The sequence below is a fragment of the Saccopteryx leptura genome, chromosome 11 (assembly GCF_036850995.1).
Source record: "Saccopteryx leptura isolate mSacLep1 chromosome 11, mSacLep1_pri_phased_curated, whole genome shotgun sequence".
In the NCBI taxonomy this organism is placed as follows: domain Eukaryota; kingdom Metazoa; phylum Chordata; class Mammalia; order Chiroptera; family Emballonuridae; genus Saccopteryx; species Saccopteryx leptura.
In genome coordinates, this window is record NC_089513.1 from 80,142,934 (window position 1) to 80,165,944 (window position 23,011).

At 49.0% G+C, this 23,011-nt stretch overlaps 3 protein-coding genes across 4 annotated transcripts in view; all 3 read left to right on the forward strand.

The window, feature by feature from the left end:
• LOC136382972 (butyrophilin subfamily 3 member A2-like) overlaps positions 1–23,011 on the forward strand; it is a 61,712-nt gene that overhangs the window by 12,231 nt on the left and 26,470 nt on the right. The gene's annotated exons all lie outside the window — the stretch shown is intronic.
• On the forward strand, positions 650–8,005 carry LOC136382971 (butyrophilin subfamily 2 member A2-like). Its single transcript, XM_066352382.1, has 7 exons — positions 650–776; positions 1,352–1,699; positions 2,069–2,350; positions 4,426–4,620; positions 5,032–5,052; positions 5,148–5,174; positions 6,116–8,005. Exons 1-7 carry the CDS (start codon positions 692–694, stop codon positions 6,760–6,762), a joined length of 1,605 nt encoding a protein of 534 aa, XP_066208479.1. The 5' UTR covers positions 650–691; the 3' UTR covers positions 6,763–8,005.
• LOC136382973 (butyrophilin subfamily 3 member A2-like) lies at positions 13,286–22,654 on the forward strand. 2 transcript variants are annotated; one of them, XM_066352388.1, is made up of 8 exons: positions 13,286–13,375; positions 16,580–16,664; positions 16,857–17,198; positions 19,172–19,453; positions 20,666–20,866; positions 20,971–20,991; positions 21,070–21,096; positions 22,604–22,654. In XM_066352388.1, exons 2-8 carry the CDS (start codon positions 16,586–16,588, stop codon positions 22,624–22,626), a joined length of 975 nt encoding a protein of 324 aa, XP_066208485.1. In that variant the 5' UTR covers positions 13,286–13,375; positions 16,580–16,585; the 3' UTR covers positions 22,627–22,654. The 2 variants fall into 2 exon arrangements, with proteins under 2 accessions (XP_066208485.1, XP_066208484.1); XM_066352387.1 differs by lacking the exon at positions 22,604–22,654 and adding an exon at positions 21,354–21,503.

Here is a 23,011-nt window from a genome sequence, read left to right on the forward strand (position 1 = left end):
GGAAATCTTGGGACTCAGGTCACAGGGGACACCGGGTCCCAGGTCCCCAGCCGCACACAGCCTCTGGAGAATAAACGTTTTCTCAACTTTCGGAAAGTAATGCCATCCGGCTGTGGCTGTGCCCATGGGCGGGTTACAGAGAAGAGCAACCGGAAAGTCATCGTTTGAGCATCAGCAGAGGAGGGAAGACGCCTTAGTGGATTCTGCCAGGTGGGACCGCGGTGGCATCTGCGCTCGTGTGGGGCCGGGGGGGTGGGGGGGTGGGAGGGGCGGGGACGGATCTCGGTGGGAAGGGCGGGTCCCCAGAGAGGGGCTTCCTAGGGGGACTCCACGCCTGGCCTCACTGGGGTCTCTCAGGTGCTGCCTGGAGGAGGAGGAGGTTGTGGAAAGATATCGGGTGACGACCGCAGAATCTGAGCTCTGTCCCCAGAAGTGATCCGAGCACAGCGGACCGTGGAACGTTGGCTTATTCCATGGAATGTTCATGAGTACGTCTGTGCGGAGACGCCTGGACCTGAAGAGGAGGAAGGGGGGTGCCCAGGATACAAGTGGGGGTTCTGATGTCACCAACACGGGTTACAGGGTCGTTACCTAGATCAGGACGGTGGTGCCAGTCTCCCTGGTGATTTCTCCAGTTCTGCGCCCCCAGGTCTGTGGTCCCAGCCTCCCCTGGGTGACCGTCCTCCGTGCTATGGAGCCGGCTGCTTCCCTGCACGTCTCCCCGCCTGCCCCCCGGCTCTTCTTCGCCCTCCTGGGCTTCTCCGCACTGGTCTCAGGTAGGGCGCTGCCACGGGCTCCTATCGACGCAGAAAGGGAAGCCCACACTTCCCGCTGCGGTTGTGATCACCCATCCTTCATTCTGCACGTGTTCCTGAGTTTATACCAGCGCCACAAATAACCACAAATAACTAAAATATTGCCATTCAAACACTTAATTAAAGCAAACTAGGGATGAACCATTTAGCACTCTTTTTATTCCAAATTTTCAAAATGTGATGAGTATTTCACATTGACAGCACGTTTTATTTGGGACTGGCTAGTGGCTACCAGGTTGGACAGCTCCAGCTCCTGCTGTGTCCAGGCCTGCGATGCCCTGGTCCGCAGGAGAAAGCCTCTGTCTGCACAGGGTCTGTGGGGGGCTAAGGGTGGCTCCTCTCTGTTCTGTTCACCGAGCTCTGGCAGCCTCAGCAGACACTTAGTAGGCATCTCGTGCTCCAGCCAGCACAGCTGTGGGCCCCAGAATCCTCAGCCCAGAGCGCCCCTCGGTCCTCCCCTGGAATAGCTACTTTCTTTCCCGCCTTAGATGTTGGAAGGCTGGTGCCCCCACTGATTCTGCCCCTTTGTTGAACAGCCCAGTTTACTGTCGTGGGGCAAGCTGATCCCATGCTGGTCATGGTGGGAGAAAACACCGTGTTAAGCTGCCACCTGTCACCGGAGAGAAGTGCCGTGGACATGGAGGTGCGGTGGTTCCGGTCTCAGTTCTCGCAGGTCGTTCTGCTGTACAAGGGCGGGCGCGAGAGGGCGGAGGAGCAGATGGAGCAGTACCGCGGGCGGACAACCTTTGTGAACGAAGACATTGACAAGGGCAAGGTGGCCCTGGTCATTCACAACGTCACCGCCCACGACAACGGCATCTACCGCTGTTATTTCCAACAAGGCAGGTCCTACGATGAGGCCGTCATGCACCTGATAGTGGCAGGTGTGTTGTTTCATTTTGTCTGGTGGCTTTTTCACAGTGTGACTCTTGGGGAAATTTTCTCTCTGAACCTCAGGCCCTGCACAGACGAGCAGATTTTTGCTTAGAATCCCCTTGAACTCACAAGGGTCGCTTCCTATTACCCCAGGGCTGAATGAGTCTGTTTGCCCACTGAGCTGTGGGCATCTAGTCTTGAAGACGCTGTGGGCATCTAGTCTTGAAGAAGTGCACCTAACTCAGCAAGAGCCTTGAGCAGGAGAGAACGTTTGATCCATACAGATTGTTTTCTGTTACTTCTTAGAGATCTCTCGAGATCTTCATCAGTAACATGCTGTAGAATTAAACATTGGAGACTTATTTATCTGTCCCCAGGCCTGGGCTCCACACCCCTCATTGAAATGGGGGTATACGATGACGGGGCCATCCGGCTGGAGTGCACATCTGTAGGGTGGTTCCCAGAGCCCCACGCAGTGTGGAGGGACCCTTTTGGCGAGATCATGCCCTCCCTGGAGGAAGCTTACACCCAGGAGACAGACGGGCTCTTCAAGGTCACTATGGCTGTGGTCATCAGGGACAGCTCTGTGAGGAACATGACCTGCTCAGTCAATAGCACCCTGCTTGGTGAAGAGAAAGACTCTGTGATCTTCATTCCAGGTTAGTTCCCTGGCCTCTGGGGGCCCAGCCCTGGAGGGAGGATACTCAGCGGACAGACAAGAGTCAGGATAGGGGCTGGAGGGAGGGGTGCAGGTTGGAAGTGTCCTGAGCCCTGAGGAGCACGGGCTATAGTTGAGCTGTGGCCTCTCCCCTCATCACAAGGGGAACATCAAATAGTCTCCAATCAGAGGAGTAGGAGCCCGTCCTCTGAGGATAAATCTGATAGTTTTCCCCTGTTATGATTCTGATCCGGCAGCAAATTTAAACATTTAGATAATAAAGCGTGCAGACAGGAATGGACAGACAGCGGTCTACACCTGGTGGTGCTGTAGGCTGAAGCTTTTCTCTCCGGCCCACGGGATTTTCCCAGGACAGAGCCGGGGAAGGTCTTTATCTGCAGACATTTACAAAGTCATTCAACAAATACTTGGCAAGGGTCGCACATGTCCAAGACACTGTTCCAGAAACCAAAAATGAATCATTGAAAAAAACAAATGGGCCCTGGCCGGTTGGCTCAGCGGTAGAGCGTCGGCCTAGTGTGCGGAGGACCCGGGTTCGATTCCTGGCCAGGGCACATAGGAGAAGCGCCCATTTGCTTCTCCACTCCTCCGCCGCGCCTTCCTCTCTGTCTCTCTCTTCCCCTCCCGCAGCCGAGGCTCCATTGGAGCGAGAATGGCCTGGGCGCTGGGGATGGCTCTGTGGCCTCTGCCTCAGGCGCTAGAGTGGCTCTGGTCGCAACATGGCGATGCCCAGGATGGGCAGAGCATCGCCCCCTGGTGGGCAGAGCGTCGCCCCTGGTGGGCGTGCCGGGTGGATCCCGGTCGGGCGCATGCTGGAGTCTGTCTGACTGTCTCTCCCTGTTTCCAGCTTCAGAAAAATGCAAAAGAAAATGCAAAAAGAAAAAAAAAAAACAAATGAAGATTTCTACCCTCATGAGGCTCACATTCTACTTCAGCAGAGAATAATCAATAGAAAAATTAATTAAAGAGTGAAATAATTAATTAAACTATTATGTCAGATGGTGATAAGGTCTGTAGAGAAATTAACCAGGGGAGGAGGTAGGGAGGACTAGGGGCGTGAAGAGTTGTAATTATAAATAGGATGGTAGGGAAAGGGCTTCAGTGAAAAGTTAGCATTCGTGCAAGTAGAGAATGAACAAGCCAGGCAGCAGGAACAGCACATGCAAAGGGCCTGAGGCAGAGCCTGAGGATCAGGCAGTTTCGAGGAACCCCAAGAGGCCTGTGTGGATGGAATGGGTTAAGTGCGGGGAGAATCAGAGGAGATGAATTGAGATCTGGAATGGGTCCGGACCACATAGGGCAATGAAGGCCATGAGTTGACTTTGGCTTTACGTCTTATTGAGATAGGAAATATCACACGGTTTTGAGCGCAGAAATACCCTGGTGTCGCTGAGGCTGCTGTGCAGGGGACTGATGCACAGGGTGTGGGCAGAAGCAGGGAGGAGGGCACTGCAGTCACCAGGCAAGAATGATGGTGGCTACACCAAGGTGGTGTCTCTAAGTTGGCTTTATTTACCCTGGCCCTTCCCATGCTAACTGCAGGTGCTGAAGCATGTCCGTCCCCTGGGCCCACTGAAATGACAAAACTAAAACGATTTAGTAATGAGATTGACTTCCATTCTTCAAGCAAAAAACATTCAAGGACTGGGGAGGTGCGGGGCCTCACCAGCAGGGGAGCCACGTCCTGTTGGATTTGGGGCAAGAGCAAGAGTCGTAGAGGCAGAGACAGGCATGGCACATTGGGAGGTTGGGGTTCCTCGTAAGGTAGCAGGTCCTGCTTTCCAGGGGACGGTGGACTGGCCGAGGCTGAGCAGGTGGACTGTGATGGGTGCGTTAACCTTCCCTCAACAGTGGGTGTGCCCAGTGCATGCGTGCTGACATAAATGTAGATTTTGTGGGTCCCCATATACAAGTTCACTTCAACAGCCCCCAGCCACGGCCACCGCTGTGAGTTTCGGAGAGAGAAGCAGGCAGAGCGGGGACCTGAGCACCGGGGGGATCTCCCCCCTCCCCCCACCCCGGGCTCTCTTGTCTCACTAACTGGGAACTTCTCAGTCCTCCTTCCAGAACCCGTCATCCCCATAAAGCCCAGCACGCCTGCCTGGATGGTGGCCCTGGCTGTCATCCTGCCTGCTCTGCTCCTCCTCCTCGTCCTCGTTGGGAGTATCGGTCTCGTCACGAAACTCCACGGGGAAAAGGAAGCTCTCTCAGTGGAAACAGATTGTGAAAATAAAGAGAAAGAGCTTACACGTAAGGAGCTGGGAAAGGACATGTGGAAAAAGAGAAAGAATGTCTAATAAAATGTAAAAGAGTAGGAGGGAGCTTGGGGGACAGAGGATGGAGGAGACAGCAGCCATAGCTCGGAGCTCCGTGTCCTGGTCACTAACTCCTTCACCTGGCTTGGCCCTTCGTAAATGTTGCACTCACTCACCTGGCTACAGAGAACACCATACCATTGGGGGGGGGGGGGACCAAAAACCTAAGTCAGTACTGATAATATCCACACACCTGGTCTTGTATCATTTCTGGAATCTGGACAATTCCCTAGACATAGGGAAAGGGACAGTGACTTCACACAAAGGACTAGGGCTTTGTTTAATACAGACTCAAATACTTAGTTTTTCTATTGAGGACACTCATTTGTTTCTGTTTATTTTACAGAGCAACTTCAAGAAGAATTGAGTAAGTTTAGCATTTCTTGAACTACTCCGTGCACCGTGTATTCTGTTGGTCACTGTTATCTCGTGAAACTCACTCTCTCGCCTGTCCCCTTGCAGGATGGAGAAGAGGACTCTTACATGCTGGTGAGCACCTCTGACCTTCCCTCACTCCCCCTCCTTCCTCCCCACTAACAAGCCACAGGACACATGAGCTGAGTGGAGCAAGGGGACACGGTGACCTGCGGGTGGGGGGCTGGGGTCAGTCACTAGCAGCATCCCACCGAGAACAGGATCCCTGCTCTTTCTGCAGAACATTCCTGTGGCTCTTGATGAAATGAACATTTCGCTTCCTTCCCACCCTCCTATTTTTAGCATAATTTCATCCATGACTACCAGAGGTCAAGCATACAGAGGGAACCTCCCCGAAGGTTATGTGTCACTAGCAGGTGCTCTTTTGATCCTGAATTAATGTGAAATAGTTCCCCTACTTTTTGCCAGAGACACCTCTCAGGTGGTAGGTTGGGTTTTGGGGACATTGTCCTCCTGTTTGACCTTTTGAAGAGTGCCCTTGCAGGTGATTTAAGTCAGACATCACCTGGTTGAACTGGTGGAACACAGAGGACAAATAAAGGGACTCTTTACTGCCCAGCATCAGTGTAGGGAGAATTTGGCTTTAATTGCTTTATTGGGAGGGAGGGAGGGAGGGAGGGAGGGAGGGAGGGAGGGGAGGAAGGAGGGGACAGGGTCTCTTTGCTGGTTCAAGCCAAGTTGGAAAGTTTTCAACTAAAGAGAATCCCAGAAATCATATGTCTTGAATACAAAAGGGGACAGATCTGAGACTAGGGAGAGAAAGTGGGAACCCTTAATTTCAGCTCATTTGCTAAACATTCCACATTTCTTAGAGGTCCAGTTATTCTCTACCTGAGACACTGCTCCCATCATTCAGCCTCAAGATGTCTCAGTCTATGAGTTGCCTGGGATCTGGGATCAATGGGCCTTCATGGGGATCCCACCCCATGGGGGAAGTCCCCCTGCTTTTCAGGACATCTCTGAGACCCAGGCCTAAAGCTGACCTCCCTCTGCAGCTGACGTGGTCCTGGACCCGGACACCGCCCATCCCGAGCTCTTCCTGTCAGAGGACAGGAGAAGTGTGAGGCGGGGCCCCTGCAGGCAGAGCGTGCCTGACAACCCAGAGAGATTCGACTGCCGGCCTTGTGTCCTGGGTGCAGAGAGCTTCTCCTCAGGGAGACACTACTGGGAGGTGGAGGTGGAAAACGTGATGGTGTGGGCTGTGGGGGTCTGCAGAGACAGTGTGGCGAGGAAAGGGGAGGCCCTGCTGGTTCCGGAGAATGGTTTCTGGACCCTGGAGATGTTTGGGAACCAGTACCGGGTCCTGTCCTCTCCTGAGAAGATTCTTCCCCTGAAGGAACGCCTTCGCCGGGTGGCTGTGTTCCTGGACTACGAATCTGGGGATGTCTCCTTCTATAACATGAGGGACCGATCACACATCTACACATGTCCTCGTTCTCTCTTCTCTGGGCCCCTGAGGCCCTTCTTCAGGCTGGGGTCTGATGACAGCCCCCTCTTCATCTGCCCAGCATTCACAGGGGCCCAGGGGGTCACAGTGCCTGAGGGTGGCCTGGTCCTTCACAGGGCAGGGACCCAGCACAGTCACCAAAACCAATTCCTTGATCTCAGAGACAAGCAGGAAAGCGCCAGCCATCTCTACTAGCAGAGCACAGAGTCCCCTGTGGACACAACGGAGAACGTCCTCCAGAGACTCCATGACGCCCTCTTCAGTCCCCAGCTCCATCCCCCTCATCAGACTATAGCTCATATAGTAGCTCATTTGCTTGTCACCGTGGGGCAGGGTCAGTCTCAGGAAACTAGAGCTTCCACATGGCTCCCAACCAAGAAGAAAGAGGGAGACTGTGGCAGGCTGAGAGTTGGCTGCTTCACCATCAGGGGACAGGGTCAACATGGGACTTGAATTGATACCAGACACTGTGGACTTAGGGTGAGGACAACAGGATGCACTAGACCTCAGAGGATTGGGAACCAGTCTTGGAGGTCAGAGACAGAGGAAGAGGGACCAGAGATCTGGGACAGGCCCTGGCTGTTGGTGTGGTTAAGACCCACCATGATGGCCAGGGTTCCCAGCTCTTGAAGGTCCATCCCCAGCCACCCCCAGATTTCCAGCCCGCACAGTAAAGCCACAGGCCTAGGAGGATGAAAGACAAGGACCCCTCTGGGTCTGGCTGGCTCAGGCGTCTTTGTAATAATCATTCTCAGTCATTGAAAGTGGCCTGAGGGTTACAGTCCTGGCTGAACAGGTGACCATTGGACCAAGTTGATTACAAGGTCCAAGTTCAGTGGGGAAGCCAGCAGTTTCTCCTCTTTAGTCTCAGAATGGTTGTTGTTTTTTCTTGTTTTTTTCTTTTTACAGAGACGGGGGGGGGGGGGGGGGGGGGATAGGGACAGACAGACAGGAAGGGAGAGAGATGAGAAGCATCAATCATCAGTTTTTCGTTGCGCCACCTTAGTTGTTTATTAATTGCTTTCTCATATATGCCTTGACGGTGGGGCTACTACAGCAGACAGAGTGACCCCTTGCTCAAGCCAGAGACCTTGGGTCCAAGCTGGTGAGCTTTGCTCAAACCAGCTGAGCCCGCGCTCAAGCTAGCAACCTCAGGGTCTCGAACCTGGGTCTTCAGCATCCCAGTCTGACGCTCTGCGCTCTATCCACTGTGCCACTGCCTGGTCAGGCTCAGAATGGTTTTAATACTTACAAATTTGAGGATCTTAAAGATCTTTTGCTCATGTTGTGTATAACTATCAATATTTACTATTTTGGACTGAAAAGACTTTAAAGATGTATTTATAAAACAACATTTAAGTGAAAGTTATAAACTGATTATAGGCTGATGTAAATAAAATGTTTCATGACAAATGACTTGTTTGAAAAACAAAATAAATGCTGGTGATACCTGTGGCATTGTTACTTTGTTTTACCAATCTTATGTCAGGCTTAACGGAAGACGGGCTTCTCACATCTGTCTGTGTAAGCACTTGGGAGCCTACAGAGAATTTTTTGAGATTTAATTTGAGCCTAAGTGAGGGCATTGCCCTGGAGCAAGATCTCAAATGCTCTGCAAGATGACAGTTTTGCAGATAGAGTCTTTCCTGCATTAGGAGTGAGGGAGGGAAGGTAAAGAGTCTGTGAAAGTGGGAGGAAGGAGAGTTAACCAGACCCTGTGCTCCTTGGGGGTGAATACTCTCTGAAGGGGCTAAAAAAAAGGATGACTTCTGGTATTTCAAAGGTGTGTTGACATCGATGTACAAAGATGGTGCACAGGGTTTATTTAAAGTGAAGAAAACTATTACTAGAAAATTCTGGGTCTAAGGCATGACTCCCACTATGATCTGCCCAGTTAGGAATTTGTGGTCAGATCACCCCATTGGTTACTGTCCCATCACTGATTTGCTACAGAGCTTGCTTCACTTGCAGCACCAGAGTCTTGAGAATCAGACAGAACAAGAGGGGTCTTAAATTGTAAAGTCCAGATACATCATGTCTGGTTCTGATTTCTGCATAAGGGATTTACTTCGTTAGAATTTCCTTCTTTGTTTTTCTGGCATTAGAGGACCCTTCTCAGTAAAAAGCCATTTCTGGGAAATTGTCATTCTTTGTGTTGTTTGCAGCTTCCTAAAAGCCACCACTTCTAACACTGGCCTTTATTTGACCTGAGTCAGAATTCACTTAGTAAGAATAGCCTTCTTTTAGGAGTATTTCTTAAAAACAATTAGTAGCAATTATTTAACTTGCATTAGCTTGAGAATTTGCAAACACAGTTGGGCAAAAGGTAGGCTCACCACTGCTTTCCTTGGAGGAGGAGTCTGCTTCCTGGTGACAGATAAGCTCCTTTCTAAGCTCATGACAACACAACTCAGCCAGCAGGTACCTTAAGCAGCCACCCAGGGCGCCCACTGGCCTCTCTTCCTTAACCTCCCTCCTCTGCCACCTGTACCCTCTTCTGTGGATTTAGCTGCCCTGATCCCTCTGCCTCTCCACCAGTTGTTTTTGTCAGGAGGGTCTGTGACATGGAAAATTGAGATTTCCCCCATTGTTCTACAAAGAAGACCATAAAACCCCTCTCCCTGCATAATAGAAGAAGTTCAGGTGTATGCCGGTCGGCTCAGTGGCTCTTCCCTTCTCTGGGACTCTGAGCTCCTGCCCCTCAGGAGACGCAGAAATGAAGACCACTGACAGCATCTCAGTGGTGAGGACAGAGAGGAGGGACGGTGAGAACTGCTTCCAGTTCTCCTTAGGGGACGGGAAGGACTCTTGGATTTGAGTGTAAAATTGGTTAACCTATATCTCCTTCTCTAAGTAACATGATGGCTCACTAATCTACTGCTGATGATTATGAAGGACGGGCTATGAGGGAGGGGGTATGGGGCCCAGGGGCTGGGAGTGGACATGAGTGTGCAGGCAGAAGAGGAATTCTGAGGATATTGACAATTCCCAGCATGGTGTCTCGTTTCTCTGGAGAAAAAGAAATGCCTTCTGAGCCTCACAGTCACTGCCCTCAGTCTCTCCTCTCATCCTCCTTCTTCCTCCTCCCTTCTCCCTCTCTTTCTGTCCCTCTCTCTTTCCTGTAAATATTCATCCTAGAAGATCCTCGGCCAGTGAGGAGCTGGATGGTATATAAGTCCTTCTGTGTTCTCATCCCCCGGTGACAATTCTGAGATGGTGGCTTCAAGTTCCACACAGTCTCTCAGAGAGTCCCCAGAGAGACCGAGCCGCAGGGGCCCACATGTATCCAGGTTTATCCCACCCTTTATCAGGTCCTTTGTTTCATTTCTTCACTTCTCCACATTTTCTGGGACCACGCCTCATATAAATCTCTGTCTCAGGGTCTGCTCCTGGGGGAACTCAGACTAAGACCAGGTCTGATAAAGGAACAAGAGTGACAGCTGTGACAATAGGAAGCAAGGTGATTGAATTCATGGCCGCCTCCTGAAAATTCCACAACTCTGTATTCTCGTGTTTTCTAGAGCTTGTCCTCCAGAGAGTGAGTGTAGTCCTGCTTGGAGGCTCTTCCCCACCAGGTGACAGGGAGAGGCTGAACTGGGTAGTTTGTGGGGAGAACTCAGTCTTCAGACCTCCCTGGTCCCTCCCTGCATCCTTCTCAGTCTCCCCGCTCAATCCAACCTCTTTATTGCTGTCTCTAAATTCCCTGTCTTCCCCTTTTGTTTACTGTCGGAAATCTCCATTTCATGAGCATTTCCAGGAATATGACTCAGATTGCCTCCACTCAACCTGACCTCAGGGCGTATTTCACCTCCTTCGTCCTCACTGGTCCCTCTTCTGCACAGAAACCCACCACCACCTTCCCCAGGCCTCCTCACTTCCCTCCCTGCCCGTCACATACACAGTCTCTGTGGAGCACAGTGCACCTAAACTCAACACGGACTTGGTAAATAGGGGAGTGAAGTCATTCTCACAATGTGGACGTAACATTGGGTCATATCTGGTTGTTACCAGTGAGCCGACAATGTGTCCCTCAGGGAAGAGCAGGGAACCACAGAGCTCAGCAGCAAGCCCGAGAACACAGTGCATACGTGATGTCCTCCACCCAGTCCTTTGTCTTAGCTTGGGTTAACCTCCTGCAAAAGAGACAAGCCCACAATCACGAGACAGAGCTGTCTCCAGGTCATGCCCACAATTCATGGAAAGGCTGCACCTAGGGAGAGAGGAGACAGCACCACCATGTTCAGGCCTGAGAGACGACTGCATCTTCACCCTAATTCTGCCGGTAGAAGTGTGGGCTGCTTGAGAGAAGGGCAGAAACAAAGGACAAAGGAGAACATCAGATCCTACAGTATTTCCCTGGCAAGGTTAAGGTGCTTGGAGTTGTTCTGGGATCACTGAGGAAATATGCAGAGATTTTTAATAAAAAAAAACACAATCAGTTTGCATTTGGGAAGTCAGTCTTCTTGCACACCAGTGGGTCAGTCTTTTGTTTGGTCTTAATCATAGTCCCAAGCTAAAAGGCCAAGAAAAAACTGTGATGATGAAAGATTTTGCCAGACAGATAATACGAAGTTGACACTTTTAATTTATACAAAGTTCCCAGAGATTGATAAGAAACAACACCATAGTCTGTCTAGGAAAAAAAATGGACCGTTGGCCTAAAGAGCTCACTTTCAGGGTCTAGTCAATGGTCAATATGGAGAGTGACCAGCTCACTGTCATACAAATGCATCGTGAGATAATAACACTATCCATTTCACTCATCTCAGTGATAACAAGCAGTAATAACCTCAATGCAAGCAGGGATTTGGTGAGAAGGACCTTCCTGTTGATGGAGAGATGGGTTCAGCGTTTTAGGAAAGAACCTGATCCAATTCTATATTCCTGATGATATGTGAGAAAGTACAGGCCTGCCAGATAGCTCAGTTGGTTAAAGCAATGGTCCCCAACCTGTTTTGGGCCACAAACCGGTTTAATGTCAGAAAATATTTTCACAGACCAGCCTGACCGAGACAAGCGTCAAGAGTGAGTCTTAGACAGATGTAACAGAGGGAATCTGGTCATTTTTAAAATATAAAACATCGTTCAGACTTAAATATAAATAAAACAGAAATAATGTAAGTTATTTATTCTTTCTCTGCGGACCAGTACCAAATGGCCCACGGACCGGCACTGGTCCGCGGCCCGGGGGTTGGGGACCACTGGGTTAAAGTGTTTTCCTGAAAAGCAGAGGTTGATGGTTTGATCCCGAGTCAGAGCACAGAGGAAGAGATCTGTTCTAATCTCTCTCTCTCTCTCTCTCTCTATAAAATCAATAAAAATTTTAAAAGTTTCAAATAAAATAAGTATATTCAGAAATTATCAAAGATGTGGGGAAAAAAACTGATATGTAAAGTGCACTATTTATAATAAGCAGAAATCCAAGATGTCCCACATCTTGGGAACTATACAACCTACAGTATGATATATAGACAGTGTTAGCAAGATTGTTATAATATTTGGGCTGTGTTAGAGATTTGGGGAGTGCTGATAGAAGTAAAATTTGCTCTGTGTTGCACGTTGTCTGACTTCATTCTCTGCTGTGTCAGCCTGTGGCTTCCATTCTTGAGGTTGCCTCTTGGTGACAAGACGGCTGCTGTGCTCCAGCTCCAGAGGTGGTGCTCCACCCTAGAGAAAGGAAGCAGTGGGAAGTATTGGAAGGCTCTGGACAAACACAACCCAACAACTTCCACCTACAAACCACTGGCTCACACTTAGTCCCTCGGCCTCTCCCATCAACAAGGAGAATGGACACACTGCAGAACCCTCCTCCCTCCCAAACTGGGTTTGATGACGAATAAGAAGTGGGGAACAGGTACTGCACAGCTGACCTGACACCTCGAACATAGAGACTAAACTCAATCTGATACGTCAAATTCCATCAGCCAAAGTCACATGAAAGCCCTGAGAGCTATACTTGCCACCTGAGACCAAATTAAAGAGGCTTAGGATGCCCTAGACCCTCCACCTGGAGACCCTGTCTGTCCCAAAGACCACTAACAGAAACCCATTCACGGACTATCCAGTCTAAACTCAGGGAACACTGCCTCCTGCTGACAGAGGAGAGTAAATACACCTGAAAATGCAAAGGCAGCAGACAGAAGACACGGAGCGGGGATGAACCTTCCCAGCAGCGCTCCACATAAAAATTCCTTGAGAAATATCAAGTGTGCCCATAGGCCTTGGCAGCACTGCCTCAGACACCTAAAAATTGTATTATTTGGGTTTTTGACCTGAGACCTGAATTTCAGAGGTGGCACAGAAGGTGGGTGGGTCTGGTTTCTTTCTGTTCCTACTTTCACGGGGCTCTGCTATGAGATGTCAGCAAACACCTTCCTCTCCTCACATATAACATCTGTTCATTTATCTGCTTAGTTTGGCTGATAGAGGCATTATGATGTAAAAGACATAAAATAGGGGTGTATAATGAAATACTGATCACACATATCCACACCCAGGAGTGATTAAAACAGGTAAACACACAGGAAGACACAGAGTGTGGGAATCAGGGCTGGAGCTGGTCTTCACTGCTACCACCCAATACAGCGTCCCTGTTCAGGCTGACCTTGCCCACTGGTTTCTCACCAGCGACCTATGAGACACAGAATTCTAAGCCAATCAAGTGCTTTCAAAGGGGGACTTTGCACTGTTTCTCCTCCTGAGCAAGCTTTTCTTTCCCCCTCACCCTTTCTTCCGGATCAGAAACTGAAATATAATGGAGAACTACTGAGAGTCTTTGTTCTGTGACTTTCATCTGGGGGTGCCAAGGGTAAGTAGGGGGACTTGGTAAAAGCAGGGCTCCAGGGACCCTTCGGGGAGAGGCTGAGAAGCTGGTGAGCCTGCAGGACGTTCCTCACCCAGAGGAGGAGTGTGGTGCTGTGAACAGGCAGGTGAGGGCACAGGTGTGCCCACAGAGGCAGGGCAAGGCCATGCCTGCACTGGGAAATCTGTGGGAGACAGACACCTGGAATGAGAGAGCTTCCCAGCTGCACATTCCTAGGATCTTCCTGTGGTCAGAAAGGAGCTGAGTCCTAGCCGGTTGGCTCAGTGATAAAGTGCTGGCCTGGTGTGTGGATATCCTGGATTCAATTTCTGTTCAGGGCAGTTAGGAGAAGCGACCATTTGCTTCTTCACCCCCCCTCCCCCGCTCTCTCTCTCTCTCTCTCTCTCTCTCTCTCTCTCTCCCTCCTGCTTCCATGGTTTGACTAGTTTGAGCGCATTGGCCCTGGGAACTGAGGATGGGTCCCTGGGGCCTCCACCTCAAACACTAAAAATAGCTTGATTGTGAGCATGGTCCCAGATGAGCAGACCATTGGCCCCAGACAGGTGGTTGCTGGGTGAATCCCGACCAAAGCATATGTGAGAGTCTGTCTCTCTATCTGTCTCCCCTCCTTTCAGTTGGAAAGAAAGGAAGGAAGGGAGGGAAGGAGGAGAAAAGAAAAGAGAGCAAAGTCCTCTTACAGTCTCTCCTGCTCGTCTCTGGGAATGTATTCCAAGGGATTCTAAAAGAGAGGTGCATGTCTTAAAGATCTATATGTAAATGTGTTCAGTACAGAGTTATTTTGTAATATAGGAAAATCTGGACCAACATGGAGAATGGATAAACAGCACATTGTCTGACCACAGAGAAGTTTTCAGTTCATATGTCTGTTGGTCTCCTCACCTCCTCATTGGAGAAATGCTTCTTCAGGCCTCTGCTCATTTTTAAAATCACATTGTTGGTGTTTTTATATTAAGTTGCATGAGTTCCTTACAAATTACCAATATTTACCTCTTGTTGGATGGTTTATTTATTCAGTAGGTTGTCTTTTTATTTTGCACATGCATTTTAGTTTGATTTTGTCCTATTTATTTTTTTGTTGTTGTTGCCCTTGCCCAAGGACACATATCCAAAAAGATATTACTAAGAGCGATCTCAGAGAGACCATTGCTTACATTTCCTTCTAGTTTTACAGTTTCAGGTATTAAAGTAAAATCTTTAACCCATTTTGCATTTATGTCAGCACCACGCTGTTTTTCTTAGTGTAGCCTTTTCGTATCAAGGAAGATGATAACTCCACTTTTTTTTATTTTTTCTCTTTCCTTTTTTTATTATTTTTTAAAATTTTAACTATTTTTTTCCCTCAAGATGTCTTTGGCTATTTAGGTTTTTCTTGTTTTTGTTTCTTTTTTGGGGAGGTACCCATATAAATTTTAGCATTAATTGTTCTACTTTTGGGATGAAGGTCATTGGTATTTCAATGGGGGTTACAGTGAATCTGTATCTTACTTTAGGCAGTAGACACATTTTAACAACATTAATTTTTCCAATCCATAAGCACAGTATATCCTTCCATTTATTTGCATCCTCTTTGATCTCTTTCTTCATTGCCTTAATTTTCAGATAACAGGTCTTTCACTTCTGGTTAATTTTATTTCTAGGTATTTTATGCTTTTTGATGAAATTTTTAAAACTCCTTCTGATTATTCATCATTGCTGTATGAAAATGCAACATGTTTTTAAGTTTTTATCCTGCCATGTTAATGGATTCATTTATTAGATGCCATAGTTTTTTAGTGGAATACTAAGGCTTTTTTATATATTGTATAATATTATGTCATCTGCAAATGATGACAGTTTTACTTCTCTCTCTATGCATTGTCTGTTTTTTATTCCTGTGTCTCATCTGATTGCTGGCCTTAAGAGTTCTGATACTGTATTGAACAGAAGTGGTGATAGTGGGCATTCTTTTCTTATTCCTGATCTTAGAGAAAAAGCTGTCAGCTTTTTACCATTGAGATTATGTTAGCTGTAAGTTCAGGAATCATGTTTTTAGCAAAGAGTTCTTATTTATAATTTTAACAAAATAGGACCCAATTTGGGTTTTAAACTGTGTGTACAATTTGCTATGGTAAGCTTATTTTGATGAACATTAAACATAAATTTTGAGGTTAACACCAGGTGTATTATTTAAGAGTAATTCCTGCAACTGGAATTTGTAGGTCACGGGATAAAATATATACTGATATTACAAGGCATTTGTTATATGTATGTAGCCAGAATATACCCAAAGTATTGATGGTCATATGAAACAAAGTATATAATTATCATTACATATTATTTCAGTTTTCTTAATTTTATTTATTTATTTATAGAATGGTCCATACTCAGGAGTAAAAACACTAAATCTCTTCAAAATAAGTGAAAATAGCCTGACCTGTGGTGGCGCAGTGGATAAAGCGTCGACCTGGAAATGCTGAGGTCGCCAGTTCGAAACCCTGGGCTTACCTGGTCAAGGCACATATGGGAGTTGATGCTTCCAGCTCCTCCCCCTCTCCTCTCTATCTCCCTCTCCTCTCTAAAAAAATGAATAAATAAAAAAATTTTTTAAAATAAAATTAAAAAAATTAAAAAAAAAAAGTGAAAATATATTCTCCGCTCTGAAAACTTTTAAATTTTAAAACATTCAGATGATTATAAAAATAAAGGGTACAGAGGACTTCAGCTCCTGCTCTGAGTGTAGGGGAGCCCCCGGAAGGGCTGTGTGGAGGAGGGAGGGGAAGTGAGTCAGGAACCTCTGGCTGGTGTGCTGAGCATAGACTGTGGGGACTCCAGTGAATTCGGGACTCAGGGAGGAGGGTCCTGTGCTCCTCAGAGTGTGATGGGGGAGGCGGGAGCTGGCTGTCCCAGGGAATTGTGGGTAAGTGAAGGCTTCTGTCCACGTCCTCAGGGTGGAGCCCAGGGTTTCCTGATGGCTACAGTACAGGGGCGTTCATTTATCGTTACATATTTTAGGAATGTGTATCACGTTGGAATGAAAGTTAAGAGACTCAAAAGCAGATGTTTGCGGAAGAGGCTCTCTGGTCACCAGTGATCTACATGCATCCAAGTTGGTCTGGGAAGGGGGAGGCAGACATGTTCTTGAGGAATTCTCCATGATTTTCCAGATCGTCATTTCTACCCATCTCCTTTCGGTCTCTGTCTACACAACAGGTAAAAATGGAGACGTCCTTGGCCTTCCACCTCCCTGACCTCCCTGTCTGTTTGGCCTTGGTCCAGCTGCTCACCACCTGTTCAGGTAGGACCGGTTCTGAGTGTGTCTCTGGAACAGTGACCTGCAGTGTCAAGTCAGAACCTGGGACTTTCCCCATCCCAGGAAGGTCCATCCAGATGGTACTCCTGCTGGGATTGAGGGCCCTTCCTTGCTTTGGACACCTCCTTACCCTCTGGCCCCCACTTTCACTGATGATCACCCCCTTCTTTTGAGCAGCTCAGTTTACTGTGGTTGGACCTCCTGACCCCATCCTGGCCATGGTGGGTGAAGATGCTGAGCTGCCCTGTCACCTGTCCCCAAAGATGAACGCTGAGGACATGGAGCTGATGTGGGTGCGACCCAGCCCCTGGCAGGAAGTGCACACGTATGCACATGGGAAGGAAGAGACACAGGCAGCAGAGTATCAAGGGAGAACTTCGATTTTAAAAGAGGACATCACTGAGGGGAAGGCTGCTCTCTGGATTCACAAAGTCAGACCCTCCGACAGCGGAAACTACCAGTGTTATTTCCAAAATGGAGACTTCTATGACAAAGCCCTGGTGGAGCTGAAGGTTGCAGGTGAGCCTCGGGTCTGTTCTTGTTGTTCTTCTGTGGGGCCTGGGGCACAGTCTCCACACCCCCCTCAGAGCTGGCTACTCACCAGCTCCTGTTTCCTCTGCCTTCCAACTCTGCCTCTCTGAGGACCTTGACAGACACAGGTTGTCCTTCAGGGACAGTCCCTTCTGTATCAGGTGAAGAAGTTCCTCATGGTGGCCACCAGGGTCTGAGCAAGGACGTGGAAATCAGGGATAAAAACAGTGGAAAAACCTCCCTCAGTGGGAGTCACACAGATATTTGGGTTCCGCTGAGTTCCAGACAGTGGACATGGTTTCTCCAGGTGCACGCTGCTGTGGGCCCAGGAGACTGACCTGCGTGGACATCACCTGGGCTGCCCATGTCCTCCAACTTGTAGTTGAACGAATGGTGTTAGGTACTTACTGCTCTGAGAGAGAGCACACTCATGTGGAAACCATGGCTGTCTCAGGTGATGTCAGGAAGTCTTAGCATAACACTTGGACTGTTAGGGGATATCAGGAGACTTTATATAAGGCTTTGCTCTGGATTGGAAGCTATCAGGATGGTGCGGGGGTGTAACAGGTCACTCACAGTCCAGACAGGGGAGGTTTGGTTGCTGCTGTGGTCTGGACACCGGTCATGTTTTTCTCGGTGCCAGATTGTTGAGTGTCCCAATCTTCTCCTAATTCATCACAGTGACAAAGTGCTCTTGTCTGATGCTGCTTTTGATGAACTATCTCCTGTTCAGACGTCAGGGCTTCATTTTTCATTCTCAGGACTCAACCTAACCTTGTGGCTTCTGCTGGGGCTGGTCAATGGGGAGCCTAGGAGAGGACAAAATGTGGTGCGGGAAGTCCTAGCTCTATCATTGCAGAATCTCCTCAACCATCTACAGTCCTTTCCTGAAGACCACTGTTCATGTTAAGAAAGCTTCCCTGCCTGACCAAGTGGTGGTGCAGTGCATATAACATCAGACTGGGATGTAAAGAATCCCGGTTTGAGACCCCGAGGTCGCCAGCTTGAGCGCCGGCTCATCTGGTTTGAGCAAAGCTCATCAGCTTGGACCCAAGGTCGCTGGCTTGAGCAAGGGCTTACTCAGTCTGCTGTAGCCCCATGGTCAAGGCACATATGAGAAAGCAATCAATGAACAACTAAAATGCCACAATGAAAAACTGATGATTGATGTTCTCTCCATTCCTGTCTGTCTGTCCCTAACTATCCTTCTGTCTCTGTAAAAAAAAAAGAAAAAGAAAAAGAAAGCCTTCCCTGTACGGCTCTGTTCTCTCAGGTCTTCAAATGGCTGCCATCCACCTCACCTGGGGTTTAAAGGTTTGGGGACAGTGGTTACAGCTCCATTGTACCTGCCTTAGGTCAGCTCTCTCTCATGTAGTTATTTTCCCTTCACCACAACCACATTATGAAAATTTTCCTGGGTCCAGAGACCTGAAAAAATGGTTGGCAACTCCAGCATTACCATGTGGACTTACATACAATGCACAACTAGGACAGAGGCAAAACAAGGAAACAAGGTGTGTATCCTCCCCACCACCACCACCACCACATGGCAAAGGCAAAGGCTTCTACAGGACAGAGAAAGGTAGACAGGTATACTGGGAAAATACCCAGCAAGGGGGAAAATACTTACATGATTACCAAGGGCAAGATGAGAGCCTGTTCTGGGAATTGGCTTGTCTGGGGCATGGGGAAAGGGGAAGTGTCCAGTGGTCTCTAAGGGGATGCAGGGGAAGCAATATCTGTTTTGGCCAATATCTACCTAAATCCACCACAAGGATCCAGTGATGGTCAGGCAGTGGTCACATCATGGAACAGTCCCTCCTGCACAGCACACGTCTGTAAACATCTCCTCAGTGGAACCCTGCTGGAGTTCTCTGGTGTGAGAGTGCCCTCCATTCTTGTGGAGAGCCTCACCAGTACAGAGGGCTCCTGGTAATCCGGGCTCACGTTTCCTTCCACAGCGCTGGGCTCTGATCTCCTCATTGAATTGAAACATTATGAGGATGGAGGGATTCGTCTGGAGTGCACGTCTGCAGGCTGGTTCCCGCAGCCCCACATCGAGTGGAGAGATGACAGGGGACAGAGCTTGTCCTCTGTGGCAGCACCTGCGACTGCAGACAGCCTGGGTCTATACGCAGCCACAGCATCTGTGACCGTGGAAGGCGACTCTGGGAGGGGGATCTCCTGTATCTTCATAAACCCCCTGCTCAGCCAGGAAAGGACAGCCAGGGTTTCCATTGCAGGTGAGTGCCCTGCCGCTACCTGTGCTTAGCTGTGGCCCCTGGGGGCAGGCACTGACTCTCTGCTGCTGACTTGAGTCTTTGCAGTGGACGTAAGGCACAGAGCAGGGACCTGGGTGCTTCTTTTTGACAGGCAATGGGAATTATGGGCAAATAGTAAAGATTAGCAAAAATACAGCAATATGGAGAGAAAATATGTACAACCTATATCCTAGAGAACGTGCTAATCTTCTTAAGATATAAAAGAACCCAGTAGAAAATAAGCAAAGAATATGAATTATCAGTTCACATAAAGGAATTATATCCTGAAAGGATGTCCAATCTCCCTGAGTTGTGAGGTTTTCAAACCACTTGAGAGATGGGCAAGAAAGCAAAACAAAACAAGGTGGTTTACAATACATTCTGACGGCAGGATTGTGAGGAGACAGTCACTTTTAGATGCTTCTTGTTCTAATTTCATATTTTTTTGTATATCTGGCTACACTTCTACTGAGAACAAAACACCAATCTTTATCCAAAGTATTTATTTATTGTTCTAAAGTTCCAGTTCTGGAAATTAATCTGACAGATCAGATTGCATTTGTCAGAAATGACCATAGTAAAACATAATTTCTCACACCATTAATTATAATAATACAAAGTTAAGGACTGTGCTGTGCCCTCAAGTGAGGGACTTGTACGCAGTGGAGGGTTACACTGTGAGAGGAAACGCTGACATGGACGGTCCCCAAGACACCGAACAGAGAGAGCAAGCGCCGTCTTTGGTGCAAACAAGAGGAAATAAGTATATATTTCTATTTTTAAAATGTAATGATCACTTGCATGGCACTCGCTATGTGTCTGGCACTTTACAAGCATTCATATAACCCTTTTACCTGTTGGGACACCCGTAACAGAGTGGTGAAGGCATTGGTTTCAGGTCACATGCTAGCCAAGCAGATGACCCAGATTTTGCGCTCAGACCCTCCAGCTGCAAGTTCAGATGCTTAATCACGTGTAAAGCTGACTAATGAGAAGTAATTGATGGTGTAGGGAGTGGAGGGAGTGGAGAGGAGACTTGATACATAGTTTTTGATATTTTAAACATTCCCATGTGAGAGGCAGACACTTCAAGGCAATAGTGTCATGTGACAATGAGAGTTCAGGGCACTTTGGGAAGAGAACGATCACTTTCTGTCCCGAGACCCCACCGGGTAAGCGGCTGTCCCTTTGCAGGTCCCCTCTTCTGGAACGCGTGGTCCTGGGTGGTGGCCTTAGCGGTGACCCTGCCGGCTCTGCTGGGGCTCCTGGCGGCGGCGGGGTTCTTCCTGTGGCGACAGCAGAAGACAAAGGAGGGTCTGTGCGCGGAGAAGGAGCGGAGGCGAAGGGAGAAAGAAGCAGCACAGGCAGAGAAGGAGCGGGAGCGAAGCGCCAAAGGTGAGTCCCGGCTGCAGGAGCGCGACCGCCCACCCCGCCCGCGCCCCCACCGAGCCCGTCCCCCCTGCATCCCCGTGATAGGACTTTTTTCTGCTTATTTCCAGAGGAGCTGCAGCGCGAACTCAGTAAGTACCGGTTCCTGTCCGCGCGTCCCGGGGTCCCTGCGTCAGGCGCGTCACTGACTCCTCACTTGTTCCCCGCAGAGTGGAGGAGGATCCAGTACCTGCCGCGTGAGTGTCCCGGACCCTCATCTCAGACTCTCTGCTCGGATATGATACAGCCCTTCCCTCACCCCTAACCGCCCGGGGGTGGGGGAGATAAGGACGCTGATGGGGGAGCCGGGCAGGGGTTTTCTCAATGGAGAAGGGGCTTCAGTCTCCACCGGGGGCCACTCGCACCGGGACATCCAAGAGACACAAGAAAGGACAGGGACGGGGGAGGTGGACTCAGTGTGTGAGGTGCTCCCCTCCCTGGTGGCTTTACACAGTCTGTAGTCTGCTGAGAAGAAACCAGAGGACAGAGAAGTGTCTCTTAAGAAGAGTAGTGCCCTGGCCAGTGGTTTCACGCAGCTAGCGGACGTCCAGGGTTGGATTTCCCGCTCAGGGCGCACATGAAAAGCAACCATCTCCATCCTCCCCCCCCCCCCCCCCCCCCCCCCCCCCCCCCCCCCCCCGTCTTCCTTCTCTTGCTCTTTCCCTCCTGTAGGCTGTGGCTGGATTGGTTCCAGCGCTGGCCTCAGGCGATGAGGATAGCTCAGCTGATTGGAGCTTCTGCCTCACATGGGGGTTGCTGGGTGGATCCCAGATGGAACCCCAGGTGGATCCCAGTGAGAAGGCATGCGGGAGTGTCTCACCGTATGTCTCATAATCTGTCTCACTAAAGAGAAAGAGAGAGAGAGAGTGTGTGCATGCGCGAGAGAGGAGTGACTACATTGTTAGTTTTCACAAATTAATCATAACTGCTAAACAAAGAGTATCTGAAAAAGTCGTTTAATTCTTTTCAAAAATCGGCAGGAAATAATACAGATTGAGATGGATTCTAGCACACGTATACACACATGTACGTATGCACAGGGTGAGCCTATTCCCAGGTATGTCCAGGGACAGGAGTAAGGTCGTCACCCCTCCTCCAAGGGGGATGCGTTCCAAGAAGCCCAGTGGGTTCCTGAAACCACGGAGAGTGGCAGCCGCTGTGCACAGTAGGCCTTTGCTTTGCCTTTTCCCTATAGCAATGCTTCTTGGCACATGCACCTTACCAGCATCACGACTCTTATGCTTTGGGGCCAGTATTAAGTAAAATAATGGTGAATTGAGCACAAACACTGTGCTACTGCCGCGTGGATCTGGTCATGGAGATGGCTCTGACGTTGCTAAAGGGGTAGGAGGCGCACAGGGTGGACTAGCCAGACCGAGGGTTGGTTTGCAAAATGGCAGATTTCAGATCGGAGCCCACAGCACGAGATGTCATCATGCTACACAGATGGTGTCATTTATTTATTTTTTATTCATTTTGGAGAGGAGAGAGAGACAGAGAGAGAGAAGGGGGAGGAGCAGGAAACATCAAGTCCCATATGTGCCATAACCAGGCAAGTGCAGGGTTTCGAACCGGCAACCTCAGGTTCCAGGTCAACGTTTTATCCACTGTGCCACCACAGGTCAGGCAGATGGTGTTATTTAAATCTTATGAATTGTATCTTTCTGAAATTTCCCACTTGATATTTTCCAACTGCTGTTGAAGGTAACGGAAACTTTGGAAAGTGAAGCCGCAGACAAGGGTGACTGCTGTGCAGACAGGTACACACAGATCTGCAGTGACAGCTGGGACAGCTCGTGCAGGGTGCCTGCAGGGTCACTAGATGCAGTTGATTTGAAGAAAAATGGACAGCACAGAACTGAATAGGCAGAAGGAGAGGCAGGAAGGGGGGGGAAGGTCAAAAGAAAACTTGGATGGGTGCAAGAGGAAGAAAAAGAAAAATTTTCAGTAATTACAGTTCTGGTGATTCTGTTGTCTCCCCTTGCAGGTAGAGAGAACTCTCAGGCTTATGCTGGTGAGTGTCTCTGATGATGTCTGTGAAGAAAGCATTTAAACCCTCTCTCTGCTGGTGAGGAATGATCAGATCTAGTTCAGAGATTCATGTTCTGTGGT

Bases quoted from the DNA above. Each gene is read 5' to 3' on its own strand.
- LOC136382971 (XM_066352382.1), top strand. From the start codon at position 692: ATGGAGCCGGCTGCTTCCCTGCACGTCTCCCCGCCTGCCCCCCGGCTC. The intron at 1,700-2,068 runs GTGTGTTGTTTC...ATCTGTCCCCAG, and splicing joins CATGCACCTGATAGTGGCAG to GCCTGGGCTCCACACCCCTC. The intron at 5,175-6,115 runs GTGAGCACCTCT...CTCCCTCTGCAG, and splicing joins AAGAGGACTCTTACATGCTG to CTGACGTGGTCCTGGACCCG.
- LOC136382973 (XM_066352387.1), top strand. From the start codon at position 16,586: ATGGAGACGTCCTTGGCCTTCCACCTCCCTGACCTCCCTGTCTGTTTG. The intron at 17,199-19,171 runs GTGAGCCTCGGG...TTCCTTCCACAG, and splicing joins GGTGGAGCTGAAGGTTGCAG to CGCTGGGCTCTGATCTCCTC. The intron at 21,097-21,353 runs GTGAGTGTCCCG...GGCTTTACACAG, and splicing joins GAGGATCCAGTACCTGCCGC to TCTGTAGTCTGCTGAGAAGA.